General features: G+C 37.1%; 1 protein-coding gene across 13 annotated transcripts in view; it reads right to left on the reverse strand.

Annotated features, from left to right (window-relative positions):
• The window catches only part of mbl (splicing regulator muscleblind), a 464,503-nt gene that overhangs the window by 86,887 nt on the left and 351,091 nt on the right, over window positions 1–26,525 (reverse strand). For all 13 annotated transcript variants that reach the window (XR_016305787.1, XR_016305788.1, XR_016305786.1 and 10 more), the window contains one exon: window positions 7,139–7,777. Coding sequence is in view for 9 of the 13 variants with exons in the window: in XM_089651503.1 (XP_089507629.1) it covers window positions 7,139–7,324 (186 nt within the window). In the remaining 4 variants the exon portion in view is untranslated. The remainder of the gene's footprint in view (window positions 1–7,138; window positions 7,778–26,525) is intronic.

Below are 26,525 nucleotides of genomic sequence, written 5' to 3' on the forward strand. Positions count from 1 at the left end.
AGGAGCCGTGGGAGTCAGGGCCGGGCCAAGTCGGTTGGATCACCGCAAACCGCTTTATGACACACAAAGGACGATTAAATTATCTGCGAAGATGAAATCGACAGATCACCTGTTTGCAGATCCACCTTATTAAACCCCAACTATTCTCTAAAATATCATATCAAAGCAAAAAGTGTAAGTGAAATCGACCCAAAAGAAACCCCGTTAACGAGTAAAAATAATTGAAAATGAATGGTTACGCACGATGACCCAACCTAAAACAACCACCTGAATCCTGTTCGACGTGCCCCAGTCACACTAATTTCACTTTCGAGCATGCCACACTTTGCCGAGTCACTTGTGAACGATTGTATTTTTAGCGGAGCTGGCAACCTTGAATTAAAAAAATTTAAAACACAATTACAATTAAAAATGGCGCGGTTTAAAAACGAATAAGCCGGCGTGGGTTTCTGTGAGAGAAGGTACAAGTTATATTAATGGTGAGAGATCAAGTAGGTAATGGGTATAATGGTGAGACACCCACCACCCACATCAGCGTGCAGTACTCGCATTAATATTCCAACATGAATTCACAAGTGTTGATTTGAATAAATTTAAATGCAAACGTCTACAAAGCTTCGGAGCTGTCCAAATGTATACATGGCGATTAGTCACTTGTTTTTCTATGATCTATTTGCCCTCATAATCGTGTCTACCGGTCATTCGGATTTACATTTTCAACAAATATGCGATCTTATTGTATGAATCATTGTGAGGAAATTCTGGCGGGGTTGTGCATTTTAAAATACTATGGCTGTTGAAAAACTGATGGAAAATTATACCAGAATAATTTTATAATGAACGTGGGATATTTTTCATTCATTTGTCGAAGACGTTTGGTCACTGACGAAACACGCCGTTCAGTCTACCCGGTAGTGATGCTTCCTCTTATTATTTTTAAACAAATAGTTATCTCTCCCATAATTATTAGTTTCCGAGTCATATTCACACGCCACGATGTGCAAATGATTCACTATTTCAACATTTCATGTTACGTGCAGTAGATAGTGTCAAACACCAGTAAGTGAAATATTTGAACAAATTATTATAAGCAATAATTAGTCGCTTGAAATATCCATACACTTTGAAAATATCTCCCGAGTAAAAATAAATGCCGCCGACAGGAATTGAACCCGCGCCTTCTGATGTCCGGGCAGGTGCTCTGAGACGCGCAAACACGCCAAATAATTCAATATGTACCAGTACTTCAATCAACAATTACTGCTTATTATATTTTTTCACCTGTAAACAACCATCTTTATATTTTACTCGGCAGATATTTTCAATGTCATTGTTACTAACTTACATATCGTTTTATAACTTACTTATGATATATTTTATATTCTGTAATTTTTTGATGAAATAAATTAATTTAAAAAAATTGTGTGGATACTTCCAGCGACTAATTATTGCTTATAATAATTTGTTATCCTTTGTGCTATGCATAAAAACCCTTGTCTTATAAACAAAATTAGTTTATAATTAAAAAATATATATATTTTAAAATATTAGGAGTAAAAATACCTTTTCTAATCGCCATAAAAAGACCACAAAATCGAGAAAAAATAACAAAGTTCAACATTTATAAAGAAAAGCCCAATAAATCTCAATCAGCTCATTTCTTCGGAGGCGCTATCCGAACGCACAAAGACACGGTGGAAAAGCAAAAGTAAAATAAAGAAAATTCGTAAAAGAGATCATTCGATTTACTTCAGTTTCGGTAAACAACAGCTGGTACAGAACATCCCCTTTTCTGAGACACAACAAAATCGATAGAACTTTGTCGGTGCCTATTATATTAGCTGGATAAGGATTCAGCAATCGGCAGAAGACAAGGTACGAACAAACAGCATTATAATGCGAGCTATGTAGGGTAGACACTGTGGTATTGGTATCCTAGGCTCAAGGCTCTAGGTATTAGGTTTTAGGTTCAAGCTGTTTTATTTAGATTTATCTGTCTCAAAAGGTTTTAATTAAAACTTGCAATCAAATTAAGTCTTCAATGGATGATCCATTTCAAAATTCTTAAGCAATTATACAAGTACTTACACTTCCCATCACAAGAGTGCTAAAATATATCTTTATTTTATAAAACATTAAAAGTGTAGCTCGTAACTTACCAGATGTTTAATTTTGTATTGATCACTTGAATACTAAAGTACAGGTGTTAATGCGGCTTTTACATTTTGACTAAGCTTTCGGTCAAAATCAGTAGGCTTCAGATAGGTACACAAAAATGAGCTTTGAAACGTAATATTATTTATGAATTACGTTGTTAACTGATAACGTTATAAAAACTGAGTAACTCATTACTGAAAATGTATAACGCCTTAATGCCCAAAGAAAAACATCTTGCCCAATTGGGGAATTCCTCGTTTTCCAGTATTATAACTTAGCACAGTTAAATAAATGGTTTTACAACGTCAACGACCAACACAGACTGAGTGGTAAGCTCGGCCATGTAAATTGTGCGTTAGAAACCAAACAGATTTAGATTTAAAGAGTCTCGACTCATTACTAACTGTGAAGCACTTGAGAAAATGTTGTTTACTCCACATTCGCACGAGATCAGATCCCAAGAAGCTCTAACTATTCCAATTGAGAGTGGCTGGGGTCAGGGGTGGAGCGGTGCGGACGCGAGGAATGTGCCACTCGATTGACCGGTAAATAATTGAGACGTGCCGTCGGTAAATTGAGCTGCCAATTGCTCCGGACGGTTTGGCCCCGGATCAAGCGGCTCTCGATTGCATTCCTGGAGATTCTGTTTCGGAGCCACCATGACCATGACTATATGACTAAGAGAAACTAAGTGACCACCGATAGAATAGTGTTATGCAAAGCAAATTCAGAACAAATCTTACTAAGAAAAAATAACTTGAAAAAGTAAAGTTGAAATATTTTGTGTTATAAAACTGACTAATCACCTACGAATCGGCTTCACTCGTTTTCGTACGTTTTTCCGATTATTGATATGACCCGAATAGAGCATTTGATTAATTTGATATCTTCTTGAGCTATTCACACGTCTTTTCATCTTCAACAGTAGTTATCTCGATCGTGAAGTGTGATAGGCTAAATGGCTATAGCACAATAACGTCCATTTACGCTGACGTATATGATGTTAGCAGCATATTTTGAGTAGGTAATATCCCAGTTATATGCAGTAGGCGCAACACGAAGTGTAGTGCACGGAAATGCAATTACTTGGCTAGCATTGCATCAGTTATTATATTGCAATTCGACCATGCGACGCGAGGGTATAAATATATTGAGAGTTTCACGATATCGGTGTAACGTGCAAACTCAATTATTGGCTTCATCGATCGAAAATAAAATGGAGTGAAACTAATTAACTAACTATCACACCATTCCTTCGCAGGGGTAGGAAGATATTATCATTAATACAAATTATAGTACCGTTGCTTATGTAGTTTTAGTGATTTATCTTATATGTAGTATTGTTCTAGTTCCTATATTATTTTATGTTACTGTTACATGTTTTACTAATGTTGTTTCGTATTCAGTTTATCAGTTTACTGTCATATCATGCCTTAAAATTTTTGTGTATAATTTTTAATAGCTCACTAGGTATATATTCTGTTCTTAAAATGTTCCATGTAAAAGCCCGGCACGGCGTAAAACCAAATAAATATATTATAAAGTGGTAACGTCTCACAAGTCTGTATTAGCCCTGATACATTTTACATTCCCTTTCACGATATATTCTCCTCCATTCAATCTCTATACACGTTAAAACGGTGAGAAACATAATGTAGGATTGGATAAGGGTAAACGCATTCATTTCGAAAGATACAATGAAACGTTCGATAATATGAAGTAGGGTTCGGAAAATCACGACCAAAGGGAAGTTCAAAGAAATAGTAGTAACATTAGGCAGAGCCTGGGTTTGGTAGGTTGACACTGTGTTAAGTTTGCAGCTAAAAGCCGCCATTAGTGTGTTGTGGCGCCGCAACGATAAGCGTCGCTTCCGCCCCGTGACGTCACGCGCCATGCCGCCTGCCGCCTGCCGCCTTATCTGACAAGAGTCGAGCAACCAAACCAAACCAAACCAACCCAACCCAACCGACCCAGCGACAATATTGCGTTTGTGCTCGGCGTTGGGAGCAGGAGCGGTAGCGGAAAAACGATAAAATATCGTGGATGTATAAAGCCCCTTCAGGTGAATTATTGCTATAAAGGCATCGAAAAAATGCTATTTTAAACACCCTTTGTAGAAACAACTACTTCATAAACATATCCAAACGATATACGTGCTAAAAATCTGCCGTCTTTGAGGGCACGGAAATCAGGTATTGTTGTTTTGAGACATTACTGCCTAGAGTAGAGCTTAAAAACGATACCTTCATAGGTTCTAAAGATTTTGCACATTCGAGCAAAGAGAAACAAGCATTTTTTTTGATAGTGCAATCAGTAAGATTATTCCCTGTAAAAGCATCATTTTAATTTCGTTACGCAACTTAAAGTAAATAAGTTTTTTTACTGAAAGATAGTATGAAACAAAAATGACTTTACTTAAAAGTCTGAACATATATAGGTACTTATGCGCCAAACATAATTTGAAAGGTTAAATAAATAAAAGTACGGCTAAGATGCAACAACTCATATTGCAGAAACTCACGAAACTCAAGGGTAAAAGTTGAATCCGGACGGAGCGAGGGTGCAACCTTTGGAAATTAAAGCGAAACCCGCACAGCGAGGGGGAAGGCATTCGGACTGAAAGTCCAGACCCGAAGTCAAGAATTGAACATTTCGACGAAGGGGTGACTCGCCTGCCACTCGTGTCGGCCATTTGAAGATGCGGATACTTATTAGGCGAAGTGTTCCTAAAAGGCGAGAGGAAGGAGGAGGGGGGAGGAGGCAGAAGAGCGCAAGGAATGGTAATAAATTACGACAGGTGTACGTAGCTAACTTTATGTACAACCCGGGGTTAAACTTATTTCGTTCCTCGCGAATCGAAAAACACATCTCTCTCCCTCCGCGTGGGGCGGGAACGTCCTTTTTATTTATGTTTTGGAGAAATGAAATTATCCGCCCGAGCGGTGCCGCCCTGCCGGCCCTGTGCCGCCCTGTGCCGCCTGCCTGGTACTCCCCAGACGTGCTCCCGGCTGTGGCCATACAGCCACGGGGATACAGGAGAATTACTTGTGACTGGAGACTAGAAACTAGAGACTAGAGACTGGAGGCAACTGAATTATTGCTCCTAATGAAACAGAGAGGTCACGGGGAAGATTTATTGAATGACGGTAAGGAGATTTTGGTACACTACTTTCATAATTTAATATAGGCAGGTACGTAATTTATTCTCGAGACTTTTTATATTCCTTAGGATTGGAATTTGCACTGAAAACTGGTTATTGAAATAACTTTGAAACTTCTAACTACCAAAATGGATTCAAAGTGTACGCTGTTTAATATCAAAATTGAAGAAAAAGGAACATAGGTAGTTCAAATGATCTCCTTATAAAAAGGGTAATGATAGGTGACACTTTGGTAAAATGATATTGAAAGTAGCGATAAATGTTCTCTTTACGGGGTCCATCCTTCCTCGTAAACTGTACTCATACTCCGTACATGGCCCATTCGTTTTAAGTGTCATCTCATTTCACGTGATGGCGGCACTCAGAGATCTGGTTTACGCTTATGGCGTGTTCGTTAACTCGAGGCGTATAAAAAGGGAAAAGGTGTAAAATATCATAAAGCACGTATTACTACCCAAAAGTGCACATTTCAGGTGAAAATAACTACCCCAGAAGCATTCTTTACAAAGCGATTTCCTCAAATCGTCAGCCAGGGTTCAATTTAGAAAGGCATTATTAGGTAAATAGGGGAAAGAAAACTACGAAAAGTGGTACATAGATATAGTTAAATATTAAATGTTATTTTTCTAAGATTACGATGAATATAGTGTCATAACGTATAAGGCGTGATTGTTTGAAAAGCATCTCGTCCACGAAATATTCATTAAGAATCGAATAGTACCTAGTTGGGTAATTTAGGTAATGTAGGTAGGTAGGTGAGTGATTAATAGCGAGCTTCCGAAGTTAAGGCAGGTAGATTGCACGTGCTACGTAAAAAGTAACGATGTCACTGTGTTACTAAACTCACGCGATGAGTAGTGAGCACGCTTGTCATAAGACACTAATGTTGCAAATACCGGCCACATGTTCGTTGGCTACCGGATCATTCCGCTACAATGTGTCCGGACACAATGAGCAAGCACGAGCCCACAGGTGACGGGAACCTCAGTGGAGTTTTCTTAACTTCTCATTCGGTTTTCCCAACACAACGCCCACGGCCCCAGCCCGGCACCTGAGCAGCTGCATGCTTCTGTGCTAGCTCCGCGGGAATTATTCCACGATTCATTTATAAATACCAACATTTAGTGAAATAGCCGAGTCCATGTCACACAGCTATTTCACTAATACATGAAACGACGTATTTTCGGCCGGGTTTTATTTAGTCCCGCCCGCCTCCGCCCCCGCCGAGGGACGATGCAGTTGACAAGACTGATGCTACGTGTTTTTGTAAGACTTAACGATTCATCCTATATAAAGTTGCAAGCTTTGATTTTATAAAATAAATTGGTTGGAAAAGTTACTACGTTACTTCAAAGTACTATTTTTAAAAGTTTGGGTTTGGTATCTTTACGAATATAAGATTAGCAAAAAACAGGTAGAACGAAAAAGAAATAAGAGACAGAAAAGATCAAATTTATCCCTGCGAGTACCTGCGATGCAGTCTGAAAAATCCACCGAGCGATTCGATGGACAATAAAGAGCTTTTCAAGGTTGAGCGCATACCGACAGCATGTAGATTGTGAATTTTGGTTTGGCAAGAGCGAGGAAGATGGCAGACAGAGGAAGACAGAGCGGGAAGGAGCGGACACTAAGAATGCAGCCCGACCGGTGCAGGAGGCAAGAGTCGGGAGTTGGGAGACCGGTTCCCGAAGGAGCGAACCAGTCGAACCGGGTACGAGTGAAAGTGGCTGTGCTAAACTGAAAAGTATGTGGGCTTGGTTTCAAGGTCTCTGGACGAAATATCAATTGAACAAAGGATGTATGTATGGTATAATACTGACCTTGATACTGTCGTAGCAGGCGGTGACGCGTCCGTTCTGCACTTCCACGTTGGCGGGCGGGTGTGCGAACTTGCACTCGGTGTCGGAGCGGGAGCACTTGTTCCTCTGGAACTCTCTGCACACTTCCAGCTGCAGCCAGCGGGAGTCCTTGCCGTTCAGCAGGCTATTCATGCTGACCATTGCCATGGTGCTGATTTGTTTATTCTTTCTCTGTTTTACTCTCAATTCACTCGCGGCACTCTTCTATCGATTACTTGTAAAACCGTCGAAACACTAAAATTACGTTATCAAATATTATTATCGTAAAGTCTTAGGTATTGTTATTTTCAGAGTTCATAAAAATATATATATATCAATATATTATGTTTGTGTATGTATTATTAAAATGTACAAAAGTATTTAGTTAAATCGATATTAGAATATGTTGTTTTCTTCGTTTTTTTTCTCTTTGCTCCTCGACGGGTGTGTGTCGAAAGGCAAACTTACTTAACACTTAGTGGGTTAATTATCACACGCGGTTTGCTCGATGTACGACAGTCCTGGCGGTAGCGGGGGTAGGCTGTAAGCGCGGCTAATGTAACTGTCGGAAGCGGGAGCGGCTCTGCTGGCCGGTCAAGCAAAGCTGGAGTGCGGGCGGCTCTGCGAACAACAAAACATACAGGTTACTGTTGCTGCCTCCACCAACCAACCATCTCCTCATGATTCCTTCATGCTGTCCTGCCGTCTGCCGTCTGCCGTCCTGCGGGCACTGTTAGTGGGACACAAGCATTTCATACATACATACATACTGTCAAGCGTTCATGTCACAAGCGAGAAGCCGCCAGCCCGCCCGTTGTCCACCATCCACCATACCAGGCTCCCGGGGTTCAGAAAGCGGGTCAACCAACGCACATAAAACACATACCATGCCAACGGCATCAATCAGCGGGTGCGACCTCCGCTCCACCCAAACTCTGCTACATTGTGCTTAATTAATGTTAGTTAGTATACATAAACAAAATATTATATAGCACCAATGTTTTGGCAGATTCGGGGATAAATGCTTCAATTTCTTGCTACTATGCGAATTAGGTACCTTCACAAATAAAATTACAAAACCTGCAACAAAAATGCACTCAATGTTAAGCAACACGAACAGCCTGAGCAATTGATCTACTTAAAAACCGGATATTACATTCTTGATAATCGCAAAAACTCGCCCCGCAACATTCGCGATGCGAACTTGTTGTATATTTATCGTGCTATAATTGACTTTCAGCAAATAATTGGCGGTTTTGGGACTGCCAATAATTAACTTTATTAAAAGGGTTTGCATGAAGGGGATAAGATATAATCAAGTTTAATGTGAGGTTGAACGATATAAGGTGCTCCGAGCTTCCTAGTCGTAAAGCAATAGAAAGTGAAACTCAATTATGTATTATGAAACAACAGCGAACCGCGCAAACAAGGAATATTATTTACAATTTAAAGAGCGAGTTGTAAAACTTTAAACAATTTAATAAAGCTGATGTAAGACTATTGAAAACGTTAACATCGGCCGGAGAATGGAAGGAACGGAGTGACCCCGTCAGGATGTCAGGAATGAGTCCACTTAACCCGTTGGCGCTGACAGAACACGCTGACAGTCGCGCCAGTATTTATATTTAGCCACATTCTTACTCCGGCTCACTCCCTCTTCTACCTGGTGCTGGTCTACCTTTTACGTCAACTGTACAAGGAGTTACATTTATATTGGGAATTGCTCGCTTAAAGAAGAAACGCGCTTTGAAATCTAATGCTATCAACAACACCTATTCGAGGAGAACTGCTGAAATATTAAATTACTAAAATACTATACATTTTCAGAAGTGATAATATAATAAGATTATCTAGATATCTTCCCAATGTAAGACAATACGAAAAGAATTAAACAAGGAATGGCAAGTAAAACGTGCTTTTTTAAAATTATTTATCGCCAAAGTTAAGGTTGACGATGACGATGACGACGGCGGTGGTGGTAGCACAGCGCTCGTAAAAATAACAACAAAAAGCCTGCGAGGAGAATGCGTCACACTAACAAACAAGTTGTTGAAACTCTGCCAAAAGCCGAGGACTGGAAAATGTTCTGAGACCAAAACAGATAGTGAAATAAAAATAGCGTTGTTTAGAACGGACCCTTCATTAACATTATTTATTTGTGGAGAATAACTCAGTTAGAATATGTAACGCCAAGGAGGATGGCTGCCGGCTGGTTGCAGGGCCGATGGCGTTGTGTTGCGGTTGGGGGAGGCCGTGGGGATGCGAGGCCTTTCACAGAAACTTTGTTCCTAAGGAGTGGACCATTTGTCTTTTTAAGTTTTCTGCTTCGGTTTATTTGCCCATTACCATTCGGAAAATTCAGAACTTTCTCGCTGCCCAAACAGGAAGGAGACTACTTCCAAAGCAGACGGTTTGTTTTCATTATCATTACAAGTCTCGCGAAAACATATTAAATTAAGGAGATTTTAGAAAAGCTGTTGAATTTCAAGGGAAATTGCGGACTTATTCGACTAAATCTATCTTGAGACGAGTGATATATCGAGGAAGTTTACAACAAAAATACATAATTTGTATTGCTTCCTCACGAAACCCACAATAAATGCAATAATTAATGACGACTGATTCATTTGATATTGAGACTTTTGCGCATGAGTTTTACCATTTTAGTGAATAAAATGAGTCACCATTTCAGATAAACCGGTCGCCGTGCGACGGCCACGGAGCTTCGATAATAAAATAACTAACACCTACTCGTAGAAGCCGTCGATGGAATGGATAAATAATGTACTTCCACACTCCACACATGTAAATGTAAATGGCATGCGAGTCCGATACATTGTATGCCGCGCAGCGTGGCATATGGATCCATCACACACACCTGGCCAGGACCAGCGAGGCCGTCAGCATCACTTAAATCTGGTTAGATTTCATAATGCGTGCCAACGAAAATAAGACTAATATCATCTCTAGATATTCTAATCGCCCGGTTTATAACGGGATGAACTATTTTCAGTCAGGAGATATTCACAAAAATGTAGCGTCGCGTACGAATGACTTGATAATCTGGTAGGAGCCGTGCGCTGCATCCAGCTAAATAATAAATAAGATTCAACATTGTTGATTCATCCTGTTACAGTCGCGATAAAAAGTTACTAAATTATTACAATAAAAAAAATCGTATTGCGGAAAGCATGATTTCCTTAAAAAAATGATTTAAGGAAAATAAAAGTTTGGAAGACGAATTAATAATTGTGGGTGGATAGCAACATGGGTGTGGTTGAAGCGATATGTCAGTGTTGCAAAGTGTCGCGGATAGTATGTAATACGAGCACAGTGCATCCGATGGGATGGGAAGGGGACCGTGGGTGGGATGGGTGCAGCTGAAAGCGGCCCGCGCCCGCCGAGCGAACTAATTCAGGTATTTGCATATACTAATTCGGTTAATTCAAAATAATACTAGCGCGTGTACTCGTGCATCCTCATGCGGACTAAATAACGCAGCTCTCTCACTCTCTCTTCACATAAATTTTCAACAGCCACTGCCCATGTAGGAAATTGTGGTTAACGAATTATTTGGGAAAATTTAAAACATTATTTAATCACGCAAATCCATTGAGAAATTCTACACACATCGCAGGGTTCAATTCAAGAATACTCAATCTATTTTGTATACACAGCCGATTTGAATACGAAAATCATTTAATTGGTAAGTATGCAATAAATACTGGTTGCGTTTTACTTTAGCGTGGCACTCAGTTGTCTACCGACAACAATTCAGGCATTCGCTAGAAAGCCAAACAAAAAGATAATATGATGCAAATGCTTCCAACGCCCGCGATCATTAGCGGGATAATTGCGGAATCGGGAACAGATTTATTTAACACGAAAAAGCGCGGTAATTGCACCAAAATTTACATTTAGAGCAGTTTCGATCACTCGGTGGTCGGGGGGTCACCTTATCACCAGCAATCGACGCTTATTTATTGTCCCATAAAGCTAACAGAGTGCCACGTCGATAGGATGGCTACAGCGTTAGGCCGAATAATAAAAAATGCCTATGTCGGAGTTAGCGGAGTTCTGCAGCTGCCATAAATTATTCCCAAAGCGCACACAGCCTGAACAAAGGCTCGACTTTTTACCGGACCGCGCAACCAGGGCTAGGCCCGACCGCCATTGCGCACGATGGCCAAACTAACCAACCAACTGACTAGCCACTAGCCATAGCGGGACACAACAAGACAACACAACACATCAAACACGTCACACGGAAAACACTCAATAGGTATCATTACATATTTTTGTGATATTTCGTGGCAATCTATCCCAACATCCACCAGCAGTGGCGTGCTCGTTCAAGATATTTTTATTGTCTGTATGACTTAACGTGTGAAGCTACGTATCATGGCTTGGCCTATTTCAGCATATCGCTCTCCATACAATCCCAGCGGAAGTATATGGCGAGCGATATGCTGAAATAGGCCGAGCTACGAGAATATAGCGCGCTTATAGTGTGGTCTGTCACAGGCATTATGCCTGATCATTCGGTCTCTGACGCACTGACTAACTAAATATGCGCTGATTCTTTAGTGCCAAAACCTTCCTGTACAAATTCCTAGACACTGACAGCGCCTCTAGCGGCAGATGAATAAATAGCAGGATAAATAATCTTGTTGGAATTCGAAGACTGGTTTTTTAAATTTATTTTTTGCGTACAATTTGCTGAAGAAAAGGATTGGCTTTGATTTGGTTGCGAGGTTAAATAATAAAATAAGCGAGACACGCTGTTACGCCCTGGGAAGAATTGAATGCACCAACGAGAACGCGTGGTCTTGACCGGGGATCGAACCTGGGCCTCCCTGCGTTGGAACAGGGCGCTCTAACCGCTGAGCTATCAAGACATGCATCGTCCAGATGAGTCATATCACAATTATGTAATCTATGGCAGCGGCAGAAGAATTTGCAAAGCAAACAAAATACAGAATGGGAATCGTAAAAAACGAGGTCAAAGGAATTGATAAACTGTGAAAAGCTTTGATATTAAAACAGTATCCAGTATACAGTTCCGATGCGGAGATATTATTTATGTGTAGAAAGAGTAGTGTATTGATCGGAAATGAATTGGAGATAATGTTTAAACAAGATAATATCAAACTAAAACCAAAACGCCAGCCGGTTTCGTCTAAACCGTGTCTTTGTAAGGACAGATGTAATACAGTTTCTCTTTTACGAAGGAACGGTTATGTCGAAACCGGTTGGTGTAGTCGTATAAATAAAGTGATGTATTCGATGTTGAATTTCGTTTAAAATGTATATCCTGACAGAAAACATAAACTTTTTAGTTAACGTTTTCTGCCAGATCAGGGAATAGTATAATATTTGTTGGGTAAGTGAAAATGCTAAGATCGCAGTACTAACTTCTAACAGTATGGCGCCAGTGAGATGGGTGGGTGGGGGTGATGAACGACGGACACTAGATTCTGTAAGGGGGAGGTGGGGGAAATGGCAACATGTACCAGCCAGCTATCGGTCGGACAGTCTGCATTGTCTGCAGTCTGGTTGGCTTCTGGCTTCTAGATTGTGCTACTACCGAACTTCTACCAAATCATTATGCAGAAAAACATAACCAGAGATTAAGGCTTAAGCAGATTAAACTTGCAACTCAAAGACAAACGAATCTTGAATTATTTTAATTATTATTATTAATCTGTGCATTTATTCAGACACCGTCACGAATGCAACAATACAGGATACGTTTATCACGTCACCCACCATTAAAGCTGGGATATCAAAAAATAAAACCCGACAACAATGGAGATAAGAGTCAAATGTCACATCACTAAATAACATAACAATTTTGAACAAAACACGTTATCGCAGAATGCTTCAACGCTGTGAAATGTGGCGCAACACAAAGCAAACGTCACACTTTGGGTACAATACCTGATTTAACGTCGAAACACACATTTGGCGTGATCGTTTATTTCAGATATAAAATTAAATTAAAAAAATAATTTAACTACGTACTACACACGCAGCTGAACGTGATGCGGTCTGTTTTGCTCCAACACATGTGTCAATAAGAGGAAGGTCTGTGCAGATTCGATAGGCTGATATTTTCTGAATGTACGAACGCAAAAACAATTAAGCCACCAAGTTACTAAATCATTTCGTTATTCAGATTTTTTGTGATTTACGCTCGAATAGTTCCTAGATATAAATAATAAAATGAAACCGACGGGACTAACGACGGAATAAATTAAAGCCGAACCGATTGGAGCAAGATTCGGAAGATACTAACGAAATAATACAAAACGTTATTAGTCCGCTGTATTTTCGGCAGGCACTTGGCAAAGTTATGTATCAGTATGCAGATTGAGAAGTAGCATGGCAAATAATAACCAGAGCGTGACATAAAGCGAGTCGAAAACGAGCCGCGCCACATCATCAGGGGATAAGTATTTGAATACCTTGTGCAGTCAGCGTGGCTAAAGCCGCTGTCCATGGCCGAATTCGGCGGAGGCATTCAAGGTTAGAGGCATTTACTTCTGGAACTGATGTAGTTTCTCGGGGAAATAAAGCTTCCGACATTTGGCGATTGCAAAAATGCCAGACGGTGAAATCATACCAAGGTTGCCAATGAGATGGCAAATGCTATCAACTCCAATACATCCGCACGATTACTCGGTGTACCTATACTTCTGGTGTATCTCGCTTTGCATTGAAACACGTAGCTTCCACACGCCAACCGTCTATTATTGTATTTTTTCCTGCCGCCGGTTTGGCATTTTCTCATAAATCCAGACGAGTCGGCTTCAAGCAAGGCTATAAAATTAAACTTGCGGTAGCTCATCCATAAATATTTTGGTATACCCCGCAAATTACTTATTTGTAAATATTCCCAATCTTATAAATTGAGACATCTGCCAGTACTCGAAATGAGAAAACTATTTTTCGTGTGGGCTAATCGCATTCGTGATTTCGTTTTCTAGAATCGGCCGGTTTCTAATAACAAAAACATCAGAAAAACTTCAATTTTCACCGATCGCGCAGAACTAAGTCAAGCTTTATAAAATTAACTAAGATCATTTTTTTTTTAAAAGAAAGACAAACATTCCCGGGTTACGAATAACCTGACAATATTTGAAAATCTCCTACTACCACCACAGTAAGCTGAAAATGTTGCTTGTGTTGTGATGGAGGACTTAGCCAGCCGAGGAATTGAACGCACTACGCCCGAGTGGGACCCAAGCGCGATGTCAACTCGGCCACCGACCGGTACAATCGTACAAATTAGATTATAGACTATGTTATTCATCTAGTAATATTGTAATATTACAGTAGGTTTATTAAAAAAATAAATGCGTATTTCCATTTGCAATCTAGTTGGATTCAATGTGAATTTGTCAGAATAATGGCTGGCCTATTTTTATAATGGGTGTATATCTAACGCAAAGCAATCAGAAATACTTGGTTAATAATTAATTTCGGTTGTTTGTGCGTCCTGCATAACTCTCGTTTGAACACAAATTCGCCATGAATTTAAGTTTCATTTTCAAAATTGGAATTGAATGTGTGAAGAACGCAGGGAAGCGATAAAGTATCTTTAAAGAAATATTTTAAACGGAATATTATTTTTGAAATTTCCAAAATTGGAACTGATTTGTCGAGAATTCAGACAAACCTGTGTCAAATATTTAGAAAATACGGGTCTGCGCTAGTATCTTGTAAATTAATTACAGCAAGGTTTTTTTAAAAGATACTTATGATACTTTTATTACTTAAAAACGTGTAAATATGACTACTTGTAAGTTCTTGCTACATACATAAGTACCTACTCATATCTTCATCTTAATTTAATGTTCGCTGCCTCTATTCTGCCAAACGACGCTTAATTATAATATATTTTGATTCAAATGCAAAAACACAATAACGAAATGAAATCAAATAAAATTTGGCGACCTTCCTTACACGATAATTATTGACTTAAATTTATTAGTTTTCAAAATGGAAATCCCGTGATAAAAAGGTTTAGGTTTCGATGACGTCACCATCGCAGAAGACGGCTAGACGCCGCGCCAGGCTGAACAATAGAAGTAGTTTATTATGTTGGTTGCTCGGATCAGAGTAGTTTGCCATGGCGAGCCATCGGCGGAACTTAATTCTGGCTATTTTAGTTAATGGAATCAAGAAGACTGACGGCTGACGGCCCCGTGGCTGAGGGCGGGTGGACTGGATGCCGACGCCGACGGTCGATATCAGACGAACGTCCACTTTTCCGCCCTACAACTGAATTTATACTTACAGTCTGAATTCGACCTTCGGATGAATGAAATCAAGACGATCAACAAACAATAATAATATTTAAGAGTCTCATTTCTTCGGCCGGTTTGTTTCATCAGACGTAGCTCTAGCTTTGTTAAGTTGAGGTTTGTTCAAATTCTTGGTGAGATAAAACTTCTGAGAATTTATATTTAAATCAATGCAGGTACCTAAACTACCATAATAATTAGTTATCTTTAACAATTTGGAAAGTCCGTGCACAGTAAGAATGAAGATTTGACGAAATATTAATTTGACAAAACTGACTTTAGCTATACTCCGATAAAACAAACCAGCCTTAGAGATTTGTCAGTCAGTAATTTGAATCGTTTCCAGTGGTTTAAATGCTACAGATTTTAAGTAATAATAGTTGGTTTGATTTTAATTATTTAATATCTATAGGCTCATGGGAAAATCTGCGTGCCCTGGTTTAATAAATCTTGAAGTTTCTGTCAGGGATATATGCCCCGATATATAGGGTGTCGATTGGAAGCAATCAGCCCTGGAATTCCCATCCATCAAGAGGTCTCGGGCGGGGGGTGGGATGTGGAAGTCCCGTCTCTAAAGGAAAACTCAGAGTTAACAAATGTCCACGCTTTCTCTTTAAACCCGCAAATCAAAGACGCTTATGTATCGAATGCCATCGATGCCAAATATTCTACAAACTTTTGCCGAGAAATACCCAAGTAAAGAAGATTAATAAACAACATTTTAGCGGTTGTAATTTTGACTTTAATACGAGTACCAGAAGTTTTCAAAGTCAATTAAATCTGTTTGATGGTTGAAAAATAATAATATTTAAATAATTTTAAGGTAGTACCTTAAAGCATACTCAACCATAGTCGTAATTAACCTAAAAAAATAAACGAAGCTTTGAAATAAACAATAATTGGTATTTATACAAATGTCGTGGGCTGTGAAAAAGGTTCGGACTTATAGGATAAACTGTCGAAACGAAAAAAAGATTAAATGTACATCAGTAATTTAAAAGAATACATAAATAAAACATTATAATAATGAAATTACATGCTACGGGTTGTGGGGCTGTAATCTAAAAATATATACTTAAACTGGTTAGTAGAGGAATGGACAAATGTTCGTGAGTTCAAATCTTCTACTAAAGACATGAGTCATCCATCCTCCATCATTGCACAAGAAACATTTTTTGTTTATACCTAAATATGGTAGGAGTAGTTTTTCCAATATTATCAGGTTATTCGTAACCCGGGAATGGGTATCGTTAAAAACTAAATCATTGATATAACTTTTAGCAGAATTGTGTTTTGAGATTCGCTCTGAATCTGAGCAAATTGCTTATACAGTGCGTATTTTCGTAAACATATTTTTTTAAATCACGTTTTATCGTCGGTGAAATGATAAAGATAACAATATTATTATTTAGGCGAAAAACAATTTTGAGATAATAGCAGCAATAACGTGAATGGTGCAGTCGAACTAGTCCTAGACCTAGGACGTTAATCTATCAACATTATCGGCTCTATCCGAGTTTGAAGTTTGTCGCAGATGCTAATTAAATAACCAAAATACATTCATCATCCCATCGGATAGATCGACCTCGGGGACAGGGATAATGATGTTCAGCTAATAGCCCGCTCGATTACGATTCCCATTATTATTATTAGTTACTATCCAACTAGTCTCGAATTTCAACACACTTCTTTCTTATCAAACACGTAAATACTGAACAGACAATAATAATATGGCGTCTTGACGTATTCTATAACAAATAAGCTGAAATTTCAAAGCTCTTTAACTCATTATGGAAACGATGTTGCGTGCTGAAAATCATCGCGCTGACCTAGTTATCTAGACAGAAGAAGCTGTGCAAATTTATGACGCAAGAGCTAAACCGTTCGAGAGTACTGGTTGCTACAGATTTTCAAATTTAAAGTTAAGATTATTACCGTCTTCTGCATATTATTTATTGATTTATTTATTTCACGCCTATTAAGGCTTTTACATACATATATATAAAAAAAATATTTAAGAAATTATACACGAAAATAGTGCAGGAAACGACTATTTAAAACAATTGCAGAAAAATTAATATAACGTCAAAATATCACTGAACTTGATCTACACTACACAGCATGCAGGCACAAAACATGAAAAATTCAAAATATTTTTTTCTGTTTCAGTTGACAAAATTATTGTGTTAGTCAAATTAAATACCTTTATTAAAATATTCCACTACTTGATGGAAAAAACTTCAATAGGGTATGCTTATATATTGAAATAGATGTACTAAATATATCAATAATATCGTAGTATTGTTTTTATTTTTTATTAGTGTCTATTTAATAAGGTTTGATGAGAGTTACATTATATAAAAATCTATAATATTTCATTCATATAGTTTCTTCTTAGTCCTCCTCACTAGGTAGTCCTGTGCTGAGGCGGACTGGTATATTTCTTTGATTTTCTGTTATTTAGTTTCTATGATGTTTTTAATACATTTTCTAGTATTTCTGCATTAATTTCTTTCACCCATGTTTTGATTTTTCCCTTAAGCTTATTTATCTTTTCTGTCTTTTTCAAACTTGGAGGAAGGATGTTGTAAAGTTTGGTTGCCAGATATATGTGGTTTCTTTGGCCAAAACTTGTCTTGAATTTTGGAACATCTCGTATATCCCTTTTTGAGGCTCTTGTATCATGTATCCGAGTTTCATTAGGAGATTTTCTGTTTTTAAAATATTCTTGGCATATATTTGTTTTAAATTTTCCTAATTTGTTTCCTAGCTGTTGAATCCGTCGCATAGGAGTGTAATATTGGGACGTTGATATAGAATTGCTACAATAATATGGTAGGTACTGTCTTGTAACCGACCTGCTTGGAGTATGAAAAGAGATTACATATAATAAATCAGGGGTATCAAACATTGAATTAATGATTTTATACAAACAGGTTAAATCGGAAATAATTCTACGATCTGATAATTTTATTAAATTTAATGAACAAAATACGATATCGTAATTTAGGTTTTCTCTAGGAATGCCCATTTTAAAATTTATATATCTTAAAAAATTATTTTGGATTCTTTCAATCGCATGTGAATGAACCTCATAATTTGGGGACCAAACCGTGGAATTGTATTCTACATGACTCCTTACCAGTGACATAAATATACATATAATGTTTTTATAGTATTCACATTATTGAAATCACTAGATACCATCAGATTATCATCAATAGTTGATATTTAAGATGTTTCAATTAAGTTATATCGGTTTTAACATTATTATTTTATAATGTGGATGTATATGTACGTAATTACTTAAATAATGTAATCATTTAAATTTACATGTGCATAAATATCTCTTTAAGTAAAATAAATTTTAATGCGCTCATTGACAAACTACTATAAACTAGTGTATTGGGACTTTCTGTTTTATTATATTATTTCATTCTTATTACATATATGGTAATAGTTTCTTTTTACATCAGGGTTATTTTAAGCACCGATTGAAAATCAGGTTTTCAGCTTTACAGTCAAGTTAATTAGATGAAACTCCAAAATAGAAGACTTGCAATCATCATAATATATATATATATTACACGGTATCACTGTTATTTAATACTTTTCTGTAATCATGTCCGCAACCAATTAGAACTTCGCGTTTAAAATAAATGTGTAATCTTGCGAGATAAATTTATGGTTGTGTAATTTAAAGTACGCGGAAGATATTGAGGTAATAATAATAACCATTATAATAATTAACTAAGAGTGTCACTTAGGAATAGATAGACGCTAGTTATCGGGAGGTATTTATATTCGTACGTTCACACCATCACCGGTACTTCTGGAGTCCTCCCGTCGTAATTCCCATTTGCATTGCAGCCGATAAGCGCAAGACGGACGACTTCTCCCACCCGATAAATGAATGTAGCAGACTGTATATACACGGTGTCCGGAAACTCGTAGTACAAGCGGGAAACTGGAGAATCTACACCACATGGGGAACCCAAAAAAACATAAAGTTTTTTGATTTGAGCATTTTCAAAAAAAAAAAAAAAAACCAAAAAAAAATATTTTTCGGCTATTTTAGGGTTAAAGTTTTTTCTGGTGTTTAGGGTTGAATAACAGATGTTTTAACCCTGCAGAGCAGAAATATTTTATGATTACACCGGGTTAAATGAAGGGTGATTTCAAAATAATGCTTCAAATCCGAGTTTCTTCATTTGTTTTACTTTCAAATAGTTTTAATTAGTTGGGTACTTTGATCTTCAGTAATAATTTATAAGAATTTGATTAAAAAAAAAAAAAAAAATCAACTTCAAACTCGATTTATTCGATAACGAAAGCTCAAATAAAAAAAAAAATATACTACAAAATCGACTCCAAATGTGATGTAGATTCACCAGTTTCCCGCTTGTACTACGAGTTTTCGGACACCCTGTATTATTAAAGTACAGCATGACACGCTTAAATTTGCAGTCGAAAGATATAAGAGATGCCATTGCAAAACAAATTCCTGAACTTGGGCTTTATGTTATATAACACATATTCAAGTGGCGGCAAATCGTTGTAATACTGTAATTAATTATCGAGGCTATTTAAAATCTTTTTAAATTTCATGAGGTATACAGGATAACTCAACACAGTGACAATTCAACACACCTTTAAAGAGTGATATAAAGTCACTTTTACTTGAGTCATTTTTTCACTATATATAGCTCAAAGGGCGTAAATAAAAGTAAAAATATTATATACCTTACAATACAGTAGGTATAGAATCACGCATTATTACATTAAAAAAATAATGGGGAAATTATTTATCGTAAATTGAAAAACACAGTAAAACTAGCAGTAACTAGCCCTAATACTGGAATTATTGAGGTTTTTTCGTAGGTTTTCCATGATTTCATCTTTGGCCGCCTGCGAGTTAACTATGTCAAGCTGTAGCATACTACAGCATGTATAATATTACTGTAAGACGATATTGTATGTTTAATTATTGTGTTTTCCGTAGTGAGTTCGCCTTGTGAATCTAACCTCTGGTTGGTTCGCAAGCCGCCGCAGTACGTAAGCTCTCGGTTACGGTTAACGAACGGTCGAAACTTTTTATGTAGCTACAATTATAATTTTATTATTCTTCTGCCATACAGTATGCAACGTTCATTAAAATTATTTATCGCAAGCTGCACGCTTTTAAATTGAGAATTTATCGCGATGAATTGAAGATTAAAATTTTAACTCCATCAATTAAAATAATAATTCTCTTTATTAACGGTAAGGATAAAACGTCGTGGAAAACAATTAATATTATCATTAGATATTATAACATGCAACTTTGCTCAAGTAATATTGTAATGGAGAATGTAGATATCCTTGTTTTGGGTGAACAGCAATTACAAATAAATGTAAGATGTGTATGTCAAAACTTTAAGGCGATGCACTACGTCGTGTAATATTTTAAATTGAGCCAATATCAATAACAACCCTTACGTAGATGGCGATAGGGTTTAAATTCCCGCTTAACACCATCCGCCTGTTTTGATTTATGCAAGAAAAAAACATGGCCAAAAAGTGCCTTTTATTTTATTTTGTGGATGTTCAGGCATAAATATTATTTTTTTTCCGATAATTTTATAAATAACTTAATTTGCCACATTATACAATAAAATCATAACCGAAAATGGGTTGGTAAGTAGGAGATTTTGAATTTTAAAGCAGTTTTCATGGGCCCATACATTATACTTTTCTGGGCTTATAAAAAAACTTATATAAAAAATACTAGATTATTTCAAAGGTCAAGATGTATTCTACTCGCAGTATTTAATTAAAGCATCGGAAACAATTCAAGGCGACCAAATTTTCAAACCAAAAACACATGATTTTGCATTACTACGTATGGCATCGCCTTAAATGAAAAAAACATATACATATATATCTATACTTTTACTACCTGGCTTCAAACAACTTTCAACGAGCTTTAATTTTAAAGATCTTGTCTCTATTTGAACAATTGAAAAATATATAACAATCTTATTTTTAATTTTTTTTTTGAGACAAAAATGGACAGTAAATACATTGGTTTAGCATTATTTCACCCACCGTGCTAGAAATTTCCCCGTGTTACGCCGGGTGAAGTGTACATATTTAATTTATTCATATTATGATTTATAATAATAATTATAAAATTTTACAATTAAGTTTGATTTAAGAATATTTTAAATGATTTTAAGTTAATTAAATAGGGAATGATAGACACGCACGAAAGGTGTTTAAAAACAAGAATTTGAACAATTCATCAAATTGCATACAAAATTTAAAAGTTCTGTGAATGTTCTATTCAAGTTCTGTTATTAAATCATTATTGGACAGTTGCTTCTCATAACTGAAATTATAACAGAACTTGATTAGAACATTCACAGAACATGTAAATTAACTTTGAAATTTGACGAATTGTTATAAATCTGTGAAACAACTGGCCCTAAGTGCTTAGAGTTTAGAAATAATTGTCTTTGTGCTGACGTAGTTTAGATACTTTGTAGTGCCAGTTGGTTAGAGCTCTGGTTGTGTAATTATATTGTAAGAGTTTTTTGTTGTTGTATTTCCATAAGAAATGTGTTGTTAAAAAGCACCGAGAATTTCTTAGTGACGGAGCTCTCACCGTTCTAGTGTTGTTGGTGATAATATATAAAAAATATATGGGTGGTTGAAACGTATGTAATATGTATGTAAAAACTTTTTTATTGTAGGTAAGTACACAGCGCCATTTTGCTAGTAAAATGTAAATTTATATGTTTCAAAGTTATAATCGAGTTAAATTCGGTAGAAGGTCTCTCTATTAAAACAGAAATAACATAAAAATATTCCGCAATTTATCACACACGACATAGTATTATAGGCGGGATGGCGTGTCGTGTTCGGTTCTAAAAGTTCCGGAATGTTAAATAAAGCCGAGAGCGTAAAGAAGCGGGTGGCTTTCCTTATCCGAGGGTAAAGTTCGCCATTTCACTAGTAGAAAATCTAACTTATAAATCCATAAGGTAAGATAAAATACGCGTGTGACTTTCCTCCCGCGAGTAGGTTGGAACGGGAACCACCCGACTCAGTACCTACCTAAATATGTGTCGTGCATAAATATGGATCACCAATAGTCAAGTATATACTAGTTACTTACTCCCACAGGCTAAATCCCATACGAATAAAGGAATCAGTAATAAAAATATTGAAGTAGTTAATCCATTCTGATAATGCAGGGTAGGTAGTTCTCAGAAAACATAAAAGGAAGCATGATGTCCGACTTTTGTATGTTTTGAAATATATACGTATCATTTATCGCAAAAGCGTAAACCTTTTTGGATAGAGGTACGAGCACAATATGCTTGATACTTGAAGTGTTCCGTGCGGCTTAAAAAGTATACAAAGTAAAAAGGCCTAAGCGATTCCCTTACATTTAATTCAATCTATCAGCAAAAAATACTCGCAGATAAAGCGAAAAACGAGGGAAAGCAAAAAGGTACGACGTGAATGAAGAACTACATCACAACGCGTACGGGGTAGCTGCTTTTTCCGGTACATTTATCATCGAGTGTAAGCCCTTCCAGGCGCGGTTTTTCAATAGAGGATTAGGCTTTCGTTATCTCGTATACAAATTGTACCCGGATTATGTCACTTCATATAACACTTCCTCCAATTAAATCGTCGATTAAGTTGCTTGCATGTGTCGTGTTTACAGGCAGGGATTAACTGTTGTTTCTGGGAAGGCAAACTGTAACACTTGCACAGCTGCAAGATATACTGCAGTGGCATGGCGGTTAGAATATGTTTCAGGTGAAGTTGAGAAGAAACGTTCTAGTTTTGTTAAGCAGACTGCAAATTGCAATCAGAAAACGGGACACCAGAACTCCAACGGAAGGGTAGCAGATGACGGAAAACAATAAATGGAATAACCCACCCAGCTCCCTCCTGGGCAGGCGGTGCAAGCCTCCTTGTGGGTAGTAGAATGGGGTGGAGTCCGTCACAGAGCCAAGTACACCATCGCTTATCTCCAGACAGTTCACAGTACCCAAGTTTCTAGGTTTTGTGAAATGATCGAAACAAAGTGATTCGATGACATTATACTGGAATAGATATCTACCTATTGTATTATCGTGACCGATAACGGCGAGGAAATAAACTTGAACTGAAGTGACCTTATCAATAAATAACTACAAAAGAACTATGTCGACCACCGCTCGGATAGATAAATATACTCGTATAAAGAGATAACGAGTAATCCGTGCCGACAGATGAAATATTTCAAATGCCTGTCGGAGACAATCGCGATGCTTTTCTTAGTAAGAATCGTTTGATGTTTGCAGTGATAAGGATACAAGAACAGGATTTCTTGGGGATTACAGATTTAAAATATATATTATATTATGGATAGAAATCGTGAGTCACTTATCAGCGGAATGATTTTGCTAAGCCGATAGCTGGCCGAGCGGACAGAAAGGATGAGAATGCCTGTGGGGTGCACTCACTTTAACACATTTTCCAATCCATCCATGGCAGGATAGCAAAATAAAAATAACAACAAAATTTACTAGCGTTATATGACATCGAATTCTTCAATAAGTTAAGAAGACTTTTCAAATTAATCATTATTTTATTATTAGATAGGTACTATTTGATTTTCATTGAATTTTTATTATTGTATCTAAATTAATTTGTAAGCGGGTGAAATGGTTGAGAAAAAAGTTGATAATTTTTATTTTAATAGTGTTTAATTTCTTTTCAAATTTTAAATAAATATTTAAGCAGTCAAAGGGAAAAATAAAGTGTATGAAATTAATTGTCACTAAAATAGTAGAATCTGACCTTCCTATCACAGTTCAAGTATACATTATATTTAACCTGATTACTAATTGGGAGCGGCTCAGTGCGTTGTGCGGGCGTCGTGAGGACGGAAACATGTAATATATTATAATGTCACTCCCCAATTCATTTAGAAAAAAAAACTGTTATTTATTTACGTACATTTTATTTGTTTTTTCAAAGAAGGAACATTTAAGAATTTATTTAACTTTAAATTTGAATAAAGTGACGTATATAACGATATATTATTGATTTGTTTCACTGTTTCATCATCAAGCTCCTAAAAGGATTTTTCGGGTACAATAACCACCAACTTGTTTGTTTTGAAAAATCGATATAAAAACCACCACCCTCCACAGGAAAGGGATCGGTATGAATATAGTTTAGTCATGCCACGAATCATGACTGTGAACACTGCAAATTCATTTATTTGTTTATAATTAGTCATATTCTCCATAAAACGGTTATGCACCAATATATTAGGGAAAAGATTACAAATTTGAGGTACGTGTATCAAAAAGTCATAAAAGCAGTTGTACTATTTTGTGAAATGCGTCAAATGATAGTTGCTGAACTGTCTATAAGTGACGTTGAAAATGTCGATGGTCAATGCAAAATCGTTAAGCAGTTGAATCGCCCCGTTGATTGGCGCGATCTGATCCGGCAGAAGTACTGGCTTTCGAAGCATAAAAAAGTGCATGGGATCTCCCGCGTGCGCAGTTATTAGGCACACATAAATTAACCTCTTTCAACATTGGTCGATTAAGTTATAGTTCCATAGATTAACTTTAATTTTTTTATACCTGAAAATTTTTTCGGCGGCCTTCTAAGGTGTTGAAATCGAGCATTCCTGCTAAGAACAAGGATGGTTAGAGGAATGGATAGTACGTATATTTTTTCATATACAGGTAACATGCGTTGATTTTCAAGTTCTGTGAAGGTTCTATTCAAAAAAATTTATATCATTATTGGCCAGGGGCTTCAAAAAATTGAAATAATAACAGAACCTACACAGAACTTGAAAATCATCTTTGAAATTTGATGAATTGTTCAAATTCTGTGAAACCCCCTAGTACCTAGATAATAACTCGCCTGGACAGTGGACGCTTAAGCATACAAGTGCAGAAAACTAAGGTTTTAAAGATGGGAATTCTAATCTAGAAGCCTTATCATATTCGTTACTGAATAATGCAATGGTCGAAACGGTCACAACTACAAAAGTACGCAGCCTGTGATAGTACTTGCATAGCTAATAATGTACAAAACGCTTAGATAATTCCTACCTTGATTATTATCAATTTATAAGAAACGTGACTTGAAAACGTAAATGTTTTAATAGAATGATAATGAAATTGGTATTATAGAGTTTAGACTAGATTCATTCGAAACACTTACACAACTAGGTAACGGAATATATATAAACTTAGTTGTGATTTGTATTTATCCGTTCCTTCCAGCTAAGGCTTATAATACGTTATCTCTGAACTAGCTTATACAACACTGTCTTCATAAGGTAAGAAGTACTACTTTTTTCGAATTTGTTCAAAGACGTATGAATATTTTATATTTATGTAGGAATAGAAACAGGTCCATTAGATCTATTACGGTGATTGTATTAAGTATTGAGGAAGATAAGTGCAGTGAAAGAGAGAATAGTGGCTACAACTACACTGTATAGGTCGTGCGATTGGTTCTGGTTAGTGTTAGTGGCAGTGGCCCCGTGGGCGGTGGGCGGGTGTGAGATCACTCCTATATTTAGCGAACGCAGCTTCAACTCTTCGAGAACGTTGGGCTTTACGATGTTAATACCATTATGGTCCATCGTTCCAAGGCATTTTTAACGGATTGATTACAAAAAATTGTGTTTCTACAAGATCGGAAGCAGCTTATGGTAACGCGCCGCGGATATGGCCTTATCCTACAGCTTTGGCCGGGTTGTTAGCAGATTTGAACAGCATGTTGAAGAGTTTATTTTAACCAAACTCCTAGAGCCAATGTTAATTAACACACATAAACATTAACCGTGCGCGCTGGTGAACCTTGTGCTATGATATCAGTAATTGAAAGAATGAATAAATAAGTAAGGAATCGTTCAGAATTAAAGTTTGTCTCAGCATTGATAGTGCGTGTCGGCTTCAAATCCACGCGCGTACGTAACAAGAGGACAAGTAAATGTAAAATAAGGAATGGTTTTAATTTGACGTGATGAAGCGATTCCGCCC

The sequence above is a fragment of the Hesperophylax consimilis genome, chromosome 4 (assembly GCF_061612785.1).
Source record: "Hesperophylax consimilis isolate HC1 chromosome 4, BYU_Hcon_1.0, whole genome shotgun sequence".
NCBI classification, from domain to species: Eukaryota; Metazoa; Arthropoda; class Insecta; order Trichoptera; family Limnephilidae; genus Hesperophylax; species Hesperophylax consimilis.